This window comes from Electrophorus electricus, chromosome 5 (assembly GCF_041902795.1).
Source record: "Electrophorus electricus isolate QZ-2024a chromosome 5, ASM4190279v1, whole genome shotgun sequence".
Taxonomy (NCBI): Eukaryota; Metazoa; Chordata; class Actinopteri; order Gymnotiformes; family Gymnotidae; genus Electrophorus; species Electrophorus electricus.
The window spans coordinates 9,431,041-9,451,304 of record NC_137501.1 but is presented as its reverse complement, the minus strand read 5'-3'; the positions used below and the strand labels follow the sequence as shown (position 1 = coordinate 9,451,304).

Here is a 20,264-nt window from a genome sequence, read left to right as displayed (position 1 = left end):
TGGCATAGCCTGTGTGAAGCATCTGCAAGTAGAAAAACAAGTTCATTAGTAACATTCCTTTTACAGGTAGCTTCGCCTTTGGACAAATCGCTCAGCAAAACATAAACTGGCATGAAATGTGTTTCATCCACACTGATGAGTCAAGAGCGTTCAAGATTAACGCGCGGTCGCGACCATAAAATGCTTCCTATGCTGAGCAACATATTCCTATTAATGCAAGATTCTGACAGGCTGGATAAACCGCTTTGCAAAGTCTGAGAATGCTTCACCACACAGTAAACCCAGTCTAATAAGAAAACAAAAGAACTGAAAATCACGTCACGTCAGCATCATTGTTTCGGCTCGGGTCCAAAGACGGTATCCGGTCCAGTCATTACGGTGTCGTGCAGGGTAGCTGTCACGGCGCATACACGCGAGCGCTGTCTCGTGCATCGAAAAAAGGCGGAGGCTTTCGATTTTGTGTCTTCATTCGTAGATGGGACGTAGATGGAAATTCGTACAAGATCGTAAATACAGAAAGGTGAGTTCTTCAGTGTATTTCGTGCGTTTTTACTCATGCGAAAACAAACCTTCTTTGAAGTTAGTACTTTGTTTATCTTAAACGTAATTCATAGCCCAAAACAGGTGCATCGTTCTTTTAAAAAATCTGATAAAATGCTAACGGAATATTCAAGCATATTTCGAAAATGTTTACACTATTTTTTTCTTGGCCGCTTATTATCAGACTCTAGTATAAACAATTTATAATCTTTACATAAATTATTGATCGTGTATAATAAACTGTAAGACTTTGGCTAGTTTTACAGTGGCTTACAGCTCTGACTAATACTGTGTTGACATCCTTTTCGACTTCGTTTATCTTTATTATTGAAACTTTATATAAAGATGGAATATTGTGAATTCAGTTACAGAGTACTCATTTCTTTATGTATATTATATAGTTTAACACCGCCAAAGCTAAAGATGTAGGATGATGTGTAGTCTAATCATTTAATAGATTGTCCTAAAAGAGACTTTTATTTGTTAGGGCTTTTATTTGTTAATACTGAAGGATGAACATCAAATCATCTTTGTAACCTACTATGGAATTTACAAACCAAGTACATCAAACAACAATAATATTCTTTCTGTGTGTATGGCCTTTCACTAGAAGTGAACTATAGTTTTGTATGGTGAAAGTGTGTTGGCGTCATTATGTCGGTTAGTCAGATTTCCATTATAGTAAACACTATAGGCCTAATTGTCTTTGAGCATTTTTGCTTGAGTGGGAGTATCCAGTGTAAAATGTCCAGTTTTGTTTATATGTTTGCCTAGAAATGAACTTTGTAGTATGTCGGTACACCATTTCAGTCCAATCCACCAGGAAATGACCAAAATGAATTACATCATCATAAACTGGTGCAGTCGATGCATGGGGTGCCAGAGCTATTAAATATCATCAAAGCTCCTGAATAATTGATTAGTAGACAGAATCACTTTAGGTCACCTGATATTATTTAAATCTCTCTCTCTCTCTCTCTCTCTCTCTCTGTGTGTGTGTGTGTGTGTGTGTGTGTGTGTGTGTGTGTGCATTTGAGAGATGATTCATTAATAGACAGATAAAAAGGGTCCTCTAACCTTTGCCATCAAACAGAGTGACCTGTAGGGTTCAAATAGAAGCACCACATCAGAAATTAAGAAAAAAAAACAGCCTGCATACACACATTACCATACAAATGATGAACCAAAATGTCATGTGTGACATGTAATCTTGTGTGAATTTTGAGAATAACTGTGAGAGTTTGTTCACTATTTTGGGAAATGAGTGGCAACGTGAGGTATTCAACAAGTTCCATCACAAATCTGAACGTACATTACATTGTTTGGTTGATGTACGTTTGACAGTGTTGCAAACATAATGATCTCCTCTTTTCATTCATTTCTGTAGTTTTAACTTGGTGCCAAAATGGGAAATGGCTCAGTCAAACTGAATCCCTTCATAAAGGTCAACAGCTCATCCAAGTCCAAGGTGAACGGTGAGTCCAGCGGAGCTCCTCACGTCCACAGGCTGAGGGTGGAGGAGCTGGAGAACCAGCTGAGGAAGAAAGATGAAGAGCTGAACACCCAGCAGCTCCACATCAAGCATCTGGAGGAGCAGCTAGCCAAGCAGAGCCAAGCTGTTACAGACATCTCTGAGGCTCTGAGGAGCAAGTGCCTCCAGATGAGCAAACTGCAAGAAGCTCTGAAGAACCAGGCAGATGCAGAAAGCTTGTCTTCACCCAATAAGACCCATTCCAGTGAACCACTCAGTGGTCTGCTCAGAGATGCCCTCAACAAGAGGAGGGGAGCCAAAGCTGGAGTGTCTGCCGAACCTTCTTCCCGGACATTTGACTTGAGAACCATGCCCAAGTTTTACTTTGAGAGTGCTCGGATCTGGAAAGAACCAAGGTTAGACCTATAGCAAAATTTAATGTCAATATAAAGCCTGTCCCAAATGACTTTTAACTTCAAAAGTGTCACTTACGCCATACCTGCATTTTTTCTTAGTGTTCAGGGCTCTAGGACTGCCATCATCTTTTATACATGATTAATTAGGTTGTGCTATTCAGACAATAATCTCCATAGAGACCATGTTGAGGGAGCTCTCATTATATCAGGTCATACCATCTGGAGAATTATTATCTCCATGCTGGTACAGACCATTGAACAATCAGCACATGTGAAAACCCAAGAGAGTGCCTGAAGAACTTTCTGTTTAGCTTGCCTTGAATAATTTGACAATAAAACATCACCCAAAGAGCATCTACTGCCCGGATGTCATAATTTACATAAGACCAAAGACCCAAACATAAGGAGAGTGCCAGATCACTGCAACAGGTTTACTATCATGTTCATAATTAATACGAAATTACTCTTTAGTGATACATGATGTATAGTCTAAGTGCACTGGATAATTAGGAAGAATGTATGTATAGATTGTATGAATGTATGTTTTTAGATAGAATGATTTATGTATATATGATTTATGTATGTATGTTTTATGAATGTCTGATTCATGAGTGTGTGATTTATGTATTTGGCAGTGTGAAGAAGCTCCTAACAGATGCCTTGAACAAGAACCGATATCTGAAGAGGCTGGAACCTCAGCAGATCAAAGACATGGTGGAGTGCATGTATGAGAGAACCTACCAGAAGGGAGAGTATGTCATCAAGCAAGGTGAACCTGGAAACCACCTGTTTGTGCTGGCAGGTAGGAATCTCCATGGATCCAGCTAAAGACACACACAATCAATTCTTTTTGTTAAAGATTTCAAATACTTGTAGTTTTCCAGAATCCTTGTTAGGCAATGTGTTTCAGTTGGCCCATTCTACTCTTATTTTTACTTACAGATGGTAACCTAGACGTCTATCAAAACAGCAAACTGCTCACATCAATCACAGTATGGACAACCTTTGGAGAATTAGCTATTTTATATAACTGTACCAGGACTGCATCAGTTAAAGGTGAAGTATATTTACATTTACATTTATGGCATTTAGCAGATGCTCTTATCCAGAGCGACTTAAAAAAGTGCTTTATCATTTACTCATAGAATACATCCTAGCCAGTAGAGTAGATTAGAGTCCAATATACCAATGAATTAGAATAGTGTAGAAATACAGGGATCAGTGCTGATGCCTAGAAGTACAAAATCATCTATCTTAAACAATGATAAGTATAATAAATAATAAGTGCTAGACTTTGTTAAACAACATCAGTGTAATAAACAATATCCTACAATAAGTACTAATTTAGTTAGTCAATATAGGAGCAGGTTCAGATGTCATTTAAATATTCCACGAATACATTGGTCTTCAGTCTGCGTTTGAAGACTGCGAGGGGCTCTGCTGTCCAGACAGCAAGTGGGAGTTCATTCCCCCATGAACTTAAGTAGTTCATTATAATTTTAAATGAGATTATAAATATATAAAGAGTATTTTAAACAATGGAGGAGAGGCCAAATTGACATATGGTTAATTATGCAAATATAAACACAACTTCATGGTGGATTGAGAAAAGACAACATTTATCCTGAGCTCAATCACCAGAAAATTCGATTGAAAAATTGGAAGTGAAAGTACGTCTAGACAAAATCAAACTGTGCTTGAATAACAGTTCATTTGTGTATTATTTCAACCTGGTGACTGCACACATAGAGGATGTTTCAGATTTAGACTTTTAAATCCACTTATATCCCTGGACTTTGAATAAAGAAAAGTGAGAGACCAGAGCACTCTTGTAAATTCCTGGTTTATTTGCAATTCAAAGCTTTTGGACATTTCAGAATGTAATTTGTTTTGGCACAGAGCACTTTCTCCAAGTGAAGTGATACTATGAATTCTGAAAGAATACTGACCATATTCCTCGGTTCTCAAACAGAAACATCATCAAGACGTGAAATTTGAGGGTAAAATTGAGGGTAGATAAAGATATTTATCAAAGTGGAATAAAACTCTCTGCACTGTACATCCATGGCAACCAGTTCATCAGTCTAACAGGCTTCCTCTTAATTTGATGCACTGCAATAAAACATATCCGATTTCTAAGCATCCTTTCGGAAGCATCTGGTGTTTCATCATGACAGGTTCACGGCAGGTTAATCTGGTCCTCCACAGAGAGGTGGGGGTCAATCTTCAACAGCACGCTGGTATCTCCCTTACCCACTGTTTTGTTGGTGGTTGCAGCGGCCACTGGTGTCAAGACCTGGGTCCTCGACCGAGAGGTCTTTCACAAGGTCATGCGAATGACTGCCGAGGCGCGACACGAGCAGCACCGCAACTTCCTCAGAAGGTGATTTGACTGGCATGTCGTGCGCCACATCACAGCCATTTGATCTCATCATGAAATGAGATGAAGCCTCAAGTGAAGCATAGGTTTAAATGAAGGTTTGAATGGCTCTGAGTTCAATTGTGCTGGCCTGGAAGTATGTTTGAAATGACCTTGGTGACCCTGTATATACAATTTAGATAGAAAACATGAGTGAAAGCCATTGGAATTATTCCGTTTGAAAGCTAAGTTAATCATGTTAGTAGGAAAAAAATAAATAATCAGTGTAATCTAATTTGAGTTGAAATAAACACAACTGTTCCTTATTATCCCTGTACCACATAATTTCACAGAAAGATCCCTATTGTGTTCTAAAGATGCTCGGTTCCTGATTGTTTTTGGAAGACTGATTGTCTCTCTTCTTTTTTCAAATTCAAGTGTTTCACTTCTGGCCAGTCTACCAGAGGACAAACTTACCAAGATTGTTGACTGCTTGGAAGTGGTAAGTAAAGATCTTATCTCTTTGTAATTGATTGGATACCCTGTTAAATACAGTCAGTTAAGTGCCACACCAACCATCAATGATCCTTGTGCTGGAGGGTATTACCTCTGTCAGATCACGGTCAAGTAGATTGTCATAGCTATTTGTTTACATGTAATTATCTGAAATATTGCCGTCTCCATTCGACTAAAGCCAGATGAAAGTGTTTCTGATGGAGGGGCTGAGGGAGAAAGCTGGAGGTGAGCTGTGATTTGTCAAAGACCTGTGTGACCACCAATTGGTTCTGCTGACTGATTTATCTGAGGGGCCAAAAGCATGTTTTTCTGAAAGAGTGTGGGCTTTGTCAGCTTTGTGTCAAATAACCCTCTTCACATTCCCCACCTCCTGAAAAAAAAAAACTTCAAGGACATTCCTCCCGATTGTTGTTCCCCAGGGTTGAATGGAAAAATTCTGTTATTCAATCATTCCGATGGAGTTGATTATATTCTGTCCCAAGGGAATGGGAAGCGGTGTAACTCAATAGTGGCCCAGATGTTTTGGACTGCAGAATGCAGATAATATGGACCTCCATCATTAAACAGTGGGGAATGGAATGTTGTGAGGAAAACTTGGAGTGGACAAATGTTTTGGAGTTCCTGGAGTAAAGAGGTCCAGGGCTCGCCTGGAGAACTTCTCAGATGAAACAACAGCAGAGTCTTGCCAAGAGGATGCGTGCTTGGGTCACAGATATAGCAACAGGACTCACACTTATCTCTAATGACCACCAATGGCCTTTGTGGTGTTCCGGAAACTGTAATTAATGTTCTATAATGCTTAACAAAATACACCGAAGAAACTGATTATGGCTAGTTTGTAAGTTTTTGAACTGCTATAAACTTTTTTTTTTTTTCCCCAGAATCACAAAACATCAAATACATGCCACCACCATATGTTAAGTAACAATGATGAATCTCATGTAATAATTATGTAATATTTACTCATTCGCTTAATTTTAAAGGTTATCATTAGAGCACTGAATGACGGTAAAATGATTAAGCTACAGTACTAATCAAAGTAAAGCGTTGATTGGTTATGTATTCATAAAACTAACACATTTATTTTATATTTAGATTAGGCAAAATAAATGATGTGCTTTATGACATATGATTGACATTTTCCATAAAATATCTGTCATATCTCAGCTCCCCCCCAAATACAACAAACAAACAACATATTTATCATGTAACAATACATGTGCTCCCCTGGGAACTGAAGCCATGACCATGGTGTTGCTAGCACCTTGCTCAGCATGCTCTACCAAGTGAGCTACAGAAAGCAAAGTTCCAGCAGAAGGTTCCAGAGAACATTAGTCAGTGGTTGAGATCCAAGATGCAAAGTTGACATAATGCCTTTGCAACTCCTGGAAATATGCTCTAGTGTATAGGTAAGATTAAGAGAATCAGAGGAGAGTGTAAGTGATGACGGTTTACATGCTTCAGTGTGATGAGCTGTTTCAACCAGATTAGCAAATCCTCATTTACCACTGCATTTGAGACCAGGCGGAGACATGGAGACATTCTGAAGTCTACCCACAAGTGTAGTTAGTCTCTCCTTTCATATTCGGGGCCTTCCAGCCGATGCATTTTTTAAAACAAGCTTATCAAAGCATAATAGTTATCAGACGTCATATGCAGTGTGGAACTTCCTGCAGTGTTTCGGAGTGACATATGGCAGCCCTCCTCTGGGCTCCTTTGGGATTTTACTTACGGGAAGAAGGCAGCAGTGATTCACTGGGAAATCAATACCTAAATGACATTTTTATTGTGTTTCCTCATTAGGAGTATTATGACAAAGGTGACTATGTCATCCGGGAGGGAGAGGAAGGAAACACCTTCTACATCATTGCTAATGGAAAGGTATTATCTTCAGCACACATCTTTTTCTATTAAATTAAAGTTAGTTGTGGTTAGATGTACTAATAGATTCATGAGGTAACACAATCTGGACCATGTCATGCTTTGTTGCTGATTTGATGCGACTTTTAAATAAATTGTGCTATTGACAGTCTCATAATTCAGTCCATGGTGTAGATTTATTATGTATGCCAGAAATTGCTTTCTAATACTCAACTGTTGTATGCTCATGATCTTCATATAGTATATGAGAAAGGTTTCTTCTAATTTTACAGTGTGCAGTAAGATAGTCCTGGGATTATTGGCTCTGATAATGGCCCTTTACAACAGAGTCCAGTAAAATCATCTTAACCAGTATTTGGTGAACCCTGGCACTCTGCATAGTGAAGATTACAGTATTATTCAGTGTTTAATGTATCTTCCCTCATGCTAGATGTTGCTCCCTGTAGCTGATATCAGGCTCCCTTACCCAAGCTTAAGCATTCTAAGAGGAGAACCATGCTGATCTGAAGTCAGCTGCTATGGGTACTTTTCCAAAATAACACTGACCATCCCAGGGGCTACATAGGAAATGCTTGTCCATTTCTGTAGTGGTTCAGAATGTGTTAAGATAAATCAGTAACCCAACACTGCAAAGGTTAAGAGACGGTGAACCGTTTAGCATGGGGTGTCCAGCTTGGCTCCTCCCAGCAGGCCTTGCTCGCATGGGCGGATCTGACCGGGAAGGCGACAGATGTGTTCTTTTCTGGGGGGGGGATTTAAGTGCCGGAAATGATGCTTCACGTCAGCCTGTCGCCACCCTGTCCAAGGTGGCGTGCTGGGAATAAGCCCATTAGCGTTAGCTGCCGAAAAGCTTCCCATTGGGTCAAGAGGGTCAATGACAGATCACTTTACAAGAACGAGGAGGAACTGGATGCCCCATCATGGTAAAAGCTGAGAAAAACAGAATACGGAAATAGGGCAACATGCAGAAAAATTTAATATGGTTCCCTAGTGCCTAATATGACATGGACACCTAGTGTAGGTGTAAATACTCTTGTATCAGTGCTGACATTCTGCACCTCCTAGTCTTTGTTCCATTTCAAATTCAATTTACACTATATATTCATATATTCAGTGGAAATATTGAAGTTCAGTGGTCAGGTATTAACTGTATAACATGTTGTATATTCTCAGCTCACACTGGTGACTAGTGCTAATAGCAATAGCACAGCCTCACACCAGGATTCATTAAGATTACTGGAACTTCATTTCTCATTAATAAAATTGGTAGACATCCTTGAGCCATTATATCCTCCATAAATCATATTAAACCTATCTGACATTGTGTCACACAGGTTAAAGTAACCCAAAGCACAAAGGATCAAAAGGATCCACAGGTCATCAATTCCTTAAGAAAAGGTGATTACTTTGGGGAGAAGGCCCTCATCAGGTAAACATCTTCGTACACTTACGTCACATGTTAGTTTCCCTTGTTAGAGATGTTGCAGGTAGCAACTTGCATTGATAAATAATTGATTAAAGTGATGCATCATCCTGGAGAAGCTCCAATGAGTCAAGAATTCAACACAATTCAACACAATGCATATGTTTCTTTACTACCTCTGTGCAGTGACGATTTCAGGTCAGCTAATATAATTGCGGAAGAAGATGGCGTAGAATGCCTTGTGATTGACCGAGAGTAAGAGCACAGACCTTTTGCCCTTTTCAGTAGTGCTATATGCTTTACATAATCCATATTTTCCCTTTAGTTGCTTACAACCTTTTTGCACAATCTTTCCAGAACGTTCACTCAAACCGTCGGCACTTTCGATGAACTGAAGAAACATCTTCAGGGCTATGTTGAGACATTAGCCCGTGATGACAAGAAGAGAAACGCAAAGTATGCACTGCAGGTTTTCCTGGTTTGTCTTAAATACACAAACTGCTACATGTAAGAACTACAGACAGTGGCTTAGGTGTTCAAGGTCACTGCAAGAAGTGATCTTTGGTCAACATTACAAGAGAAATATCACCCATTGACCGATTTGTTACCAACCCTGAACCACCCTTTCTGGTTTTGCAGAAGATCGAGGAGTAGCACTCCTTCCGGCTCCACCTTATCACTTGATGTGTTACAGCTCAAAGAGAAAGACTTTGCATCGACTATATCCTTCAGTAGCCTGGAGATCATTGCTACTCTAGGAGTAGGGGGGTTTGGCAGGGTGGAACTGGTGAGCAGTGCTACATCTGTAAACAGCCATTCAGTGGTGACCTACATTCATACTAAATGTCATCAGTATCACCTTCATGAACACGAAGCATTGCAGTAGCTTTAAATTGCCAAATAAGATTGCATGCTTGCAGATTTAAAAGGTGTGACGTGAAAGGCATTTTGAGGAGATTCTGTCTTTTGACAGTACTATGCCTTGTATGCTCTGTAGGTTAAAGTGAAGAATGAGAACATGACTTTTGCTCTGAAGTGCATTAAGAAGCATCACATTGTGGACAACAGACAGGAGGAGCACATCCTCTCAGAGAGGAGGATCCTGAGTGAGACCTGCTGCCCTTTTATTGTCAGGTAGGTTCAAGCAGTGACTGGAAAAACATCACCGGCTTCCAGCTTCAATACCCCTGTTCAGGCACAGATTATTTGAACGCAGCCCATTGATGTTATGATTTGGGAACATTACAGATAATATTTTAATAGCTGGATATATACAGAAAACAGTGCTCTACTGAGTGTAATAAGAGCTGTCATAGTGTTAGCATTTTACTAATGACATGGCATTGGCTTTGTCTTTTCAGTTTTATACATACAGTACACATATGAGAGTCTGTGCTATTGAAGATGAGAAACAGTCCAGGAATGACCAGTTTCTGTATTGAAATACAAAACTGAACACCATGCTTTTAATAGCTTAGTACTTAGTCACTTTATGACGCAACTGTCCATTCTCTTTTTTTTTCCAGAATGTACCAAACATTTAAGGACAGCAAGTATGTGTATATGCTGCTGGAGGCGTGTCTGGGTGGAGAGATCTGGAGTCTGCTGAGAGACCGGTTAGTTTCCCACTGATCATACAGGCAGAATGGAAGAAACCAATACAAATACTAGAACCAGTGAAGTTCCTATCACTTTTGATGAACTTCCCCTTTCTGGTGTAAGTACTGTTCAGTGACTTAACTGTTCTTTCTATGGCCATATTAGGGAAAGTATTTTTTGTAAGCACTAAATAATAACTTAAAGCAATCCTTTGACATAATTGTAACCACATACTCTTACTGTTTTTAATCTCCAGAAATGTATTTGCTAAATTCTTTTAGTAAATCCCAGTGTGCAGCACCCTTTAGAGTAGTATAGAGTCCTACAAAGCCCCTCCTCACGTATACATACCCCTTATTTTTTATAGGGGAAGCTTTGATGAGAATACTGCAAAGTTCTGCGTGGGCTGTGTGACTGAAGCATTTGAATACCTCCACAACAAAGGAATCATCTACAGAGACCTGAAACCTGAGAACCTTATGCTGGACTCAGAAGGATATGTGAAACTGGTAATAAAAGTGAATAAGATGCACAGAACTTTGAGAATTACTAATACTTTTGGATTGACGAAACAAAATAACAGCCCTAGCAGAGCTGCTGCATTTGCTTTGGTCTGTTTTGTGCCAGGTTGACTTTGGCTTTGCAAAGATTATCAAGTGTGGCCAGAAGACGTGGACATTCTGTGGAACTCCTGAGTATGTTGCACCTGAGATCATTCTCAATAAAGGACATGGCCTCAGTGTGGACTTCTGGTCAATGGGAATCCTGATCTTCGAACTTTTGACCGGAAGGTTTGTGCTCGTCAAATGTGGAAAAGTAATCATTGAGCCTTCCCTTTTTAAAGTGGAGGTTCAATTTTTAAATTGATAATGATACACCTCAAACACTAGCATGCATTAAATGAGAATATACCCAAATGTAACTAACCCGATACAACATTTTTTTTTTGAGTAGCTGGTCTTAGCATGGGAAAGGAATTTAAATGCTTCCAAACAAGTGGCTTTGGCTCTTGATTCACTTCCAAAGTGAGAGTATCCTGATCTAGTATACCCAGCAATTTCAGTCTCAGTTGTTTCAAACTGCTTGGGCAAAACCTTGTGCAAACAGCCACTGGGGGAAATGTTTCTAAACAGTTGTTTGTTTTTGATGTTCCTGCCTGGTTTTGGCAAAGCAACTCTTTACTCTCTTTACTGAAGGTGAATGGCTGAAATGACGTAAACGTCTGTGATTTTATGAAAGCTTGTGCAAGGCTAAGATTACTCTGCACCCTGATGATAAAATCTCACTGTACCCCCAACTCATGATAGCTGTGGCTCAGCCTATACACAAAATGACCTTTTTGTCTGGTTTCTTCCATAGACCTCCATTTGCTGGTTCAGATCAGATGATGATATACACTTTCATCCTGAAGGGCATGGAAAAGATGGACTTCCCAAAGACCATCACCAAGAGGCCAGGGGACCTTATACGAAAGCTCTGCAAGTAAGAACCATAAAATGTATATCCCCAAAGGCCTGCAGGCTACAGGATCTTTCCTCTGTTCAACTTTTCAGGACCTCAGCATGGAAATTAAGAGAAGTGCAGATGAATATAACTGCACATCATTTTATTTTGCCCCACAGACAAAACCCATCAGAGCGTCTTGGCAATATGAAGAATGGAATAGCAGATATCAAGAAGCACAGGTGAGTTTAAACACCCACACACACACTCCCACTGGCAGGTGGCTCATGAACAATACCATGATTGTTTGGCCTTGAAAGATGGAGGTTTATTTCCTTACCTGCTCTATTGACTTACATCTGGACTCAGTTAAGACAGGCATGAAATTGTTCGGGGTCAAGCTTGTTGGAGGAGTTAGGGGAAGCTGGGTCTCCTGCTGTTTTGAGGTTACTGTGAAGTTTATTGTTTGTAAAACCTTTCTTGAACATGTTTCAATCCTACAAAACTGCTCAAATAGTTTTCAATCATACAAAACCTATTTTGTAATTCACCTCATTTTCATTGTATGCTGAATGTATGGGAAGTCAAACCTAAACTTGTGTTGGGTGCTTAGCATACTGGCCACAGCTGGTATCACAGCAGGCACTTTATGATACATTTGGCTTATCAATAATGCAGAGGCTAAAGTGTTGATTTGTGGACATATATGGGCCATATATTTTCTCAGCTGACAGCTGCCTTTGATACATTAGCATGGTGAGCTCTGTCTGGGTGCATAATGGGTGATATACACTGAAAAGAACAGAAGGATCTCCTTTAGTCTCATTACTATTGCAAATTCTCGGCACGGTGCTGAGAATGCATAATCGGATTGGTTTATAAAACTGAGCAGATGGATCTTGATCTCTGTGCACCCTGGTGGACAATCCTCGCCTTGGTCTGATTTGTAGTGTGCAGCCCCTGGCCAGGCAGATGGTTTGGTAATAGTCAAAAGGAATATGTTCTTCTGTATTGGACTAGTTCTAGTTGTTTTCCTGTCATTTGCAGCCAGTTGCTTGTTGCTCTGTTATTATGAATGCTGACTCTGGAATCAATAATTAATGTCCCATTGAGAGCAACTTTTGGAAGGTTATGCTATTAAGGTGGTGTTAAGATATGCACTATTGAACAGAAGCAAACTGGAAACTACAGATCATTCTGGTTTTATTTGCGATGTAGGTGGTTTACTAGTTTCAGCTGGGCTGGACTGAAAGACAGAACTTTGATGTCCCCGTTAAAAAGAGAGGTAAGAAAAGCAGCAGTTTACAGTTTGGACTGACATGGTTTGGCATGCATTCATTAGTCCTTCAGTGTACTGCAGATACTGTGATTTTGGCCCTCATCTTCTTTCCAGCTGAAAGGGCCTATGGACCACAGCTACTTTGATAGCTACCCACCTGAAGACGATCTTCCCCCAGATGAACTTTCTGGTTGGGATATGGACTTCTAGCCTCTCTCACCCCACCGTGACTTACCTCAGTGTGATCCAAGGCCAAACCTCCCCTGGCATCCCGATCCCCCAACCATGAAGCCATTGTGATTGCAATGTATGCCACAACATTCTTTCACAAAGCACTGCCTTCATAGCCAAGCCATGTTTGTGGTGGGGTAGGTGGCAGACTGAAAAGAAGGTAGGTGGAGGGGGGAATGTGGCATTTGAGTTAAACTGGGACTGTCTTGTTTGAACGATGTCAGTTGCCTTGTTCAGTTCTGGTTCACACGATAAAATGATCCAGTTGATTTCTTCCTTTCACTTGGCTTGTCCACCTTTTTAGAGACACTGTCAATCTCAAATGCTAGGTAAGGTGGACCACAGAACTCTCTCCAAAGCTTTCCCCAATCGGTCTCCTTGTATTTGAGTCATGGATGTTTGGGCAGCATGGGGAATGGTAATATTTACCTTTTGACGTGGAGAAATGATGTGGACAAGCAAGAAGGTGAGATGTGCCTGGTTTTAGAAGCAACAACGATCCAAGTGTTGAACTCTTGAACTCCAGAACCACCTGTGGGTGTGAATGCCAGTGATGTGGTTTCAGAGGTGGACCACAGGACAGGAGTTCAGTTGCAGTTTTCTGTAATTTCAGTAGACCTTTTTAAAATGAATATATTTAGAAGTGCAAGAAACTGACTTCTAGAGCCTGTAAAGTGCTGTGTTCTGTTTTTTCTTACTTCTGCATTTGAGCCAAATATATTTTCTAAAATGTTTTCACACTTAAATATACAAAACTTAAAGGTTTTGTATATCTGTTTTAAATTTTATTTGTTGTTAGGTATTTATTATGTTAATAATCAGCAAAGCTATTGGGAGCATTTCTTTTAGAGGTCAAATAATTCCTTCAAAAATGTTATGTGAGCATTTCAAGTTTGCTAACAATCTTTGTTAAATATTTGTCCTTTATCAGCAGTATTTCTAGTATAAATGTGGCTGTAAATAAAATTAGACACTTAAAAATGAACATCATTGTGTGCAAACTTTTAAGATAATCCTGAAGTGCTCATTAAGCACATTCTGTTCCATGATAAAACGTCTTATGTTCATAGCAATTTGAATTACATAACAATTCAACTTTCTTTTACAGTATTGCCAGTACTGAGGGGTTACTGCTCATCCGATTAACTCAATATTGTACTTTCATAATAAAAGTCAGATGACTGAAATATATACAATTTATTTATACAATATATACTTTATTGATGGTCTGAAGAGTGATCTTACAAGTGTAGTGACCTATGTAAAGGCAAAAAATATATATGTTTTTACCAACAGTGAGAAAATGCATTTATATTATTGATTGTTTGCTTTATTTATTTAAGGCTACAACCCAATCTTGATGAAGACTTGCCTTACCCCAAAAATGACAAGATATGCTACATACAGAAAATAAATAAATGTTTTTAAAAGTCATTTCCATATACAAATATAATTTCTTATGAAGCTTATTATACAAGCACCTAAATCATTTACATAATAGATTACACAGTGTGGCAAAGGAAACCATTCTATAAAAATATATTATACAAATATTGAAGGAGTGCTCTGAATCTTTTGGTATTTATGTGATATATATTAAGATAATTGCTCACTTTCACATATATGCATATCTTCCTCATCGGTTGCATGTGTATAAAAAAATCAAACACATTTATTCACATGCATTAGAAATAATAATAGCATTCATTCTATGTAAATATAAAAAAGTAACAGGAAAAAGAAAAAAATGACTGTACATCATGGACAAAATGTCACATGTATAAACATTTATATCAAATTACTGAATTATTGTTTGGCATTATGGACAAGAGTTAAATATTCATATTACACTCTAAGCAAAGCAAACTTTCCTGAAATGTGAACACAATATTTATGTCTGACCACACATTTCCCCAGGCAGATTTTTTCTTTTCATTTTGACAAGGCACTTTTGAATACCTTTGTACGCATCTTTATAACATAAATCATGCGTTACAAACAAGTCCCAGAAATAGATAAAGGCCTATATATTTTCAAATGTTTTATCATTACTACATTTGTTCACAAGTTACTTGGCATATTGACCTTATTACCTTTTTTTTAAGTTCACATGAATAATACGTTTTGGAACGTTACCTGCCTAGAAATGTCAGTGGGTCTCGGTAATGACAGTCACACACAGTGGAAGACTTGAGGATTTTTTCTGCCCTTCCTATTTTGATATGACACCAAGTTCCATATTCTGTCACGTTATAGTGGTTTCTTGGTATTTACTATTGCAGTCTAAAATAAACAGTAAAAAGTACAGGTGAGCCATTGGGAAATGTCAAGAGGAAGCTTGACATACTAGACATTTTTGTATGTATGTATATGCGTGTGTGTGTGTGTGTGTGTGTATATAGTATATATATATATATATATATATATATATATATATATATATATATATATATATAGTTACACAAAAGATTATTAAGGACCATAGGAATCAGACTGGAACCAGATTGAATACTGTATGTCACTGTAGGACATATGACATAAATGTGCTGTATACACGCCCACTGTTATTATGACAGTTAAAGTTAATTTGATTCATATTTCCTTTAATGAGCCCTACCTACACTAATTCTGCCTACAAAATTCTTCAGTATAAATAAATATTGCTTTATTTATTTGGAGTTGAAGACTTTTAAAAACTAGATTTACCAAATATACAGGATACTAAGATTAAGAATAGTTTGTGAAACATTAAGAAGCAATGGTTACTCTGAATAGCTTAGTAAATTATTATTGTACAAAATACATTTAATTGTTGTTAAAAGTATATGTAAAAAATACAGAGAATACTTTTTTAAAGAAAAGTCCTCTGAACCATATTTTGGCATTGAAATGAAATATACCTCTTGTGTATAGCAGCAATAGATAAGAATATTAAAAGTAATTTGCCAATACATATTTTAACATAATAGTATAATATAATATAGACATATGCGCATAATAATGAGAGCAAAATAAAACTGTACAGAGTTTAATTAATATTGGTTGACAGCATATGTTTGTTCTAAAAACCTTCACCACACACACGCACCCACGCACACACTCAAGCACAAAAGCTACTCATCAAAGGAAAATGCACAAAAAGGAGAGGTTTCTTCAGAAGTTCATTACCACCATCTCAACATAGAACTGTTCAATGGGGTGACTCTGCAAACTTCTTGAAAACAAGGGAGCTTGTGCAGTTTCCTTGAGGTGCACCCTCAGACTTCAAGCTTAACCCCCCAAATAGAACCCCAACCAAAGACAGTCATCCTCATAATGTAATGGAATAAGTCATCTACAGGTAGCTATAGGGATATAGTCTTTTGTCCAGTGCAAAACAGGGGCCAGGTGGGGGGAAGATTCTGAAGGACAAAACTGTAAGAGCGTTATCTACAAGCACAGGAGTCCACAGACATGTTCGGATAGACCTTGAGGATCACGTTCATGTCCTCGTCGAGGAAGAGGACACTGAGGGAGGACATCTTCTCTGGAACACAGCAGGGCTCAGGAATGCCAGGGATCACACCCACAGCCCGCACGATGCTCTGGATGGTGGCGTGGTTCGACGGTTTCAGGGCCTGGGAGAGGAGAAAAGGCTGTAACAGTTAGATGCACTTACAGTAATGGCCCTGCCCACCTGGCTTAAAGTGCTACGTCACCCCAAACTCCTAAAGTGGCTATCGATGTGTCATGTGCACACTGCTAACTTCAATGGCTTCTGTTTATTCATGTTTTTATTTTTTATTTTTTAATCAAAAAAGATCTTCACTGATCTAACACAGAAACACTGTTTTGTAAAACAATCAGTTTTCTCTGAACAGCTTCCAGTTTTTCACAAACTTTAAATACATTATCCTACCACTGGAGGGAGCCAACTATCCTTTCCCCCTTTCCCTGGTTATGTGCAAATATGTTTTAGAGACGAGAAGCATACCCTGAAGCTTTCTGATTCCAGTGGTGCATCACTAAATACTAAATGAATCATATATCCTGTAGTGTTAAAAGACAAAAGCAACATGTGTTCCCTCTCAGTCATTCAATGTTGTCCAGAACAAAAATTAGCTTATTTGAATCCGGACGAGCAAGGTTCCGTTTCCCAGAATAAATGAGGTGAGGTGTAAAAAAAAAACAACTAAAAAATAAAAAATAAATAAATAAATAACTCTGAGGAAAAACCAGTAACAGTAAAAAACAGGCAGATACAAACTGATGCAGTACTCATGTAATTGACCCACCTTAGGCATCGGAAACTGGCAGGAACCTGAGCAGTAATACGCATCGAAAGATTTGGGAGAGATAATCCATTCGCTCCACCCAATGTCGGCGAAGTCCACCTTCAGGTATCTGCGAGCGCAGTTCTTAGGCTCGTTCCACTGCTTCTTGCGGGCCTTCTGTATGGTCTGCTCATCGAACTGCAGAAGTGCGTTCTTGTGCTGCTGGTTCCTGCGGGGCTTCTTCCGTGGCTGCTTGGTCGGCTTCTTCCCGGCCTCTTCGTACGATGTGGTCTCATCCCAGCTGGGCGCCTCGTATGGATACTCCGGACCTGGGAGCTCGTTGTTCTGTAGCGGCAGGAGAACGTCGGCCGACCGCTTCAGCCTGTGTGGCGAGGAGGCGTTGCGGTTCCGTAGTCCGAGCTTGCGGAGACCAGGTACCAGGCCCCCTCTGTGTCTCCGGAGAGTGGACACCACGCTTTCGGGCTCAGAGATGGCCGAGTCGTTGGCATAAACCAAGATGTAGGGGGAAGGGTCCAGCAGGGGCCTCTTCCAAGGCTGTCGCCCCTGCGACTCGATGGTGATGCCGATGAGAAGCTCACCGTTATGCTTCGCCTGGTTGACCACGTTGGTGATGTCCTTCCACTGCCAAGACGTGAAGTCCCGGTACATCGAGGAAGCATTGATCAGGAAACGTCCAAGACTCCTGACACTGTTGTCTGCAGGAGTGAAGCTCCAGATGCTGAGCTGAGTGTGGGCCTGCCGCCTGACACTGGGGCGAGCACAACTCCTGGGCCGCATGCATCTGCCCTGCACGTCACCAATGTAATAGTGCAAAGTTGCTGAAAGAACATCTTCTGACTTCGTTAGGGAAGTTAGGTTGAAGATTTGAAGCTCCTGATTGCTGATAGTGCCTGGTTGAAAACAGACAAATTATTACAGAATACATCTATAGCCAATTTATAGCCAGTTTAGACTCTAATTATGATCACAACTTTTAAACCAAAATATAACTAATTAATGTTCGCTAATATTCTATCAATTTCAATCTGGCGCTAATATTTTGTTGTTCTGAGAGCCTTGTGTCAAGAGCTTTGATCCTTGAATATTTTAAGATCCATTGCCTTCAAGTATTTTATGTAGCGTTATCAATGACAGTGTCAGAAGTCAACAGTAGAGGGCAGAACTTCAGTGGGCGTAGTGGCACGCGCTTTTGCAGCTTTGAAACTTTCTGCAGCTTACATCTCCTGACAGTTCACTCTGTCATGCCAGCATAGAAGGACACTCCAAGAACATATATTTTCTACAAGTTTTACATCTACACTCTACATTTTAAACCCTTAAATCTGAAAAATGTATGGTTAATAAATTTTGCGCATGACGAAGAGGGCAAAGGTACCATAGGGATCTGTATAAATAACACTGCACGCGCTACAACTTACTACATCGACCGATTTCCCAGTTTTTCCTTTATCCATCACATTTCTACTTCGGTGAGAATCTTTTAACTACACCAAGAGCAAGTGTAGCGTTACTCTCATACTTTGCTGCCGCGTGCGATTCCAACAGGTGTACTTCCACCAAATGCACTAAAAGGCCCTGCAAAGCAGAACTAATCAAGACCATTTACTTTTGTTATCAGTAGTCCAACGTGATCCCCAGTAATCATACATTCAGAAATAAAATTCACACCTGCTCCCCTTTTAAGATTAAAAAGGATTACAGTACGTACCGGCATGCGCTTTAAAACTGCGGACTGTATTCCCGTCTTTCATGGGAAATCCTGCACTGTTGTACTTTGTGTAGAGCATCTGCATGTGCTCTGACACCGTGTCCTGCGCAGAAAAGCCGCGTGCCGTGTTCTTAGAATGATGCTTATTCTCGATGCCTAGTTGATGCCCAAATTCCACGTCCTTCGTTAGTCCGATAAAGTGATCTTTCAGAACAGCACAATATCCACAGCACAGACAACTCCATCCCAGAAGAAGGACAAACATTCGCTGACAACGATCCATAACTTCAAAGGTGCCTGACAGTTGGGAGGTTTTATCTAGGTACAGTATTCTGTCGCTATAGATTGTGGTTGCAATGCACGCCTGTCTCTTGAAGGCGATACCATCACATAAGCGTGGTAACAAATTATGAAATGCAGTAAATTAAAAAAAACCCAACTTTGCTGGTGTGATTTCCACGAGTGAGTGTTGTACCTTGCGTGCAGCTAAAAGTCCTGAGGGGTAGAGGCGTCTCCTGGTTTTGTATCTCGACGTTGGGCAGAATGGACAGCCAATCGTATCCCTTCTCGGTTTTCATTGAAGGTAAAGCATGCCGCGCTGGTGATATATAGGACTTGTGGGAGCAGCTGGATATTCCTCTTGCGTTCTACACCGCGGCATGCTGATATGGGGGGGGGGGGGGGGGGGGGAGAGAGAGAGAGAGAGAGAGAGAGAGAGAGAGATCTAACTGGAACTACAGAAAGTCTAATAAGTCTAATAAATCGAATTGGCTGCCTGTCCAGTAATTATGAAGGTAACGGGAACGATCAATCAATATATTTATGAGTCAAAACAGATTTTTTGTAAGTTACGCCTTTAAATGTCGTTTTAACAGTCAACCGTCTTCTGCGCGCATCAGCACGAGCGTATTTTGAATATCATAAAGCACGATCCCTGAAATTTATTCTAGTAAGATGAATTAAAAGGATAATATGGGGCATTAAGGGCTCTCGGACCCGTTTTCGAATTCAGTGTTACTGAGCATGCGCACCTTGTAGGGCAGCGTGCGATCCGGATGGCGCGTGGCGTCCCCTCCAGTGCGGGCTCGTGGATAGGCCCTCGCTACCTCCTGTCACTACCTCTT

The 20,264-nt window shown here is 39.9% G+C and overlaps 2 protein-coding genes across 5 annotated transcripts; one reads left to right on the top strand and one right to left on the bottom strand.

Moving 5' to 3' along the window:
• Positions 1–365: 365 nt before the first annotated feature.
• On the top strand, positions 366–14,931 carry prkg2 (protein kinase cGMP-dependent 2). Of its 4 annotated transcripts, none has more exons than XR_014123746.1 (20): positions 366–520; positions 1,928–2,427; positions 3,063–3,229; positions 3,370–3,483; positions 4,705–4,810; positions 5,225–5,288; positions 7,106–7,183; positions 8,518–8,612; positions 8,793–8,861; positions 8,964–9,062; positions 9,246–9,393; positions 9,604–9,740; positions 10,133–10,222; positions 10,573–10,723; positions 10,833–10,996; positions 11,565–11,687; positions 11,828–11,890; positions 12,867–12,933; positions 13,042–13,624; positions 14,502–14,931. XR_014123746.1 is itself a non-coding variant. In XM_027029648.3 (19 exons), the coding sequence occupies exons 2-19, from the start codon at positions 1,946–1,948 to the stop codon at positions 13,135–13,137; spliced, it is 2,304 nt and encodes a 767-aa protein (XP_026885449.1). In that variant the 5' UTR covers positions 366–520; positions 1,928–1,945; the 3' UTR covers positions 13,138–14,143. The 4 variants fall into 4 exon arrangements, 2 of the variants coding, with proteins under 2 accessions (XP_026885449.1, XP_081570261.1); XR_014123745.1 differs by having other exon boundaries at positions 14,267–14,931; XM_027029648.3 differs by lacking the exon at positions 14,502–14,931 and having other exon boundaries at positions 10,573–10,714; positions 13,042–14,143.
• An 11-nt stretch (positions 14,932–14,942) lies between these two features.
• bmp3 (bone morphogenetic protein 3) lies at positions 14,943–19,770 on the bottom strand. The gene is made up of 3 exons (XM_027029269.3): positions 19,141–19,770; positions 17,433–18,322; positions 14,943–16,775 (listed from the first exon to the last, which is right to left on the bottom strand). The coding sequence occupies exons 1-3, from the start codon at positions 19,421–19,423 to the stop codon at positions 16,584–16,586; spliced, it is 1,365 nt and encodes a 454-aa protein (XP_026885070.1). The 5' UTR covers positions 19,424–19,770; the 3' UTR covers positions 14,943–16,583.
• Between the last annotated feature and the right edge of the window lie 494 nt (positions 19,771–20,264).

Coding starts and splice junctions, on each gene's coding strand:
- prkg2 (XM_081714135.1), top strand. CDS start 1,946: ATGGGAAATGGCTCAGTCAAACTGAATCCCTTCATAAAGGTCAACAGC. Junction 5,289..7,105: donor TTGTTGACTGCTTGGAAGTG/GTAAGTAAAGAT, acceptor TTTCCTCATTAG/GAGTATTATGACAAAGGTGA. Junction 10,223..10,572: donor TGGAGTCTGCTGAGAGACCG/GTTAGTTTCCCA, acceptor TATTTTTTATAG/GGGAAGCTTTGATGAGAATA.
- bmp3 (XM_027029269.3), bottom strand. CDS start 19,423: ATGGATCGTTGTCAGCGAATGTTTGTCCTTCTTCTGGGATGGAGTTGT. Junction 18,323..19,140: donor CAGTTTTAAAGCGCATGCCG/GTACGTACTGTA, acceptor GTTTTCAACCAG/GCACTATCAGCAATCAGGAG. Junction 16,776..17,432: donor GCCAGTTTCCGATGCCTAAG/GTGGGTCAATTA, acceptor CTCCTCTCCCAG/GCCCTGAAACCGTCGAACCA.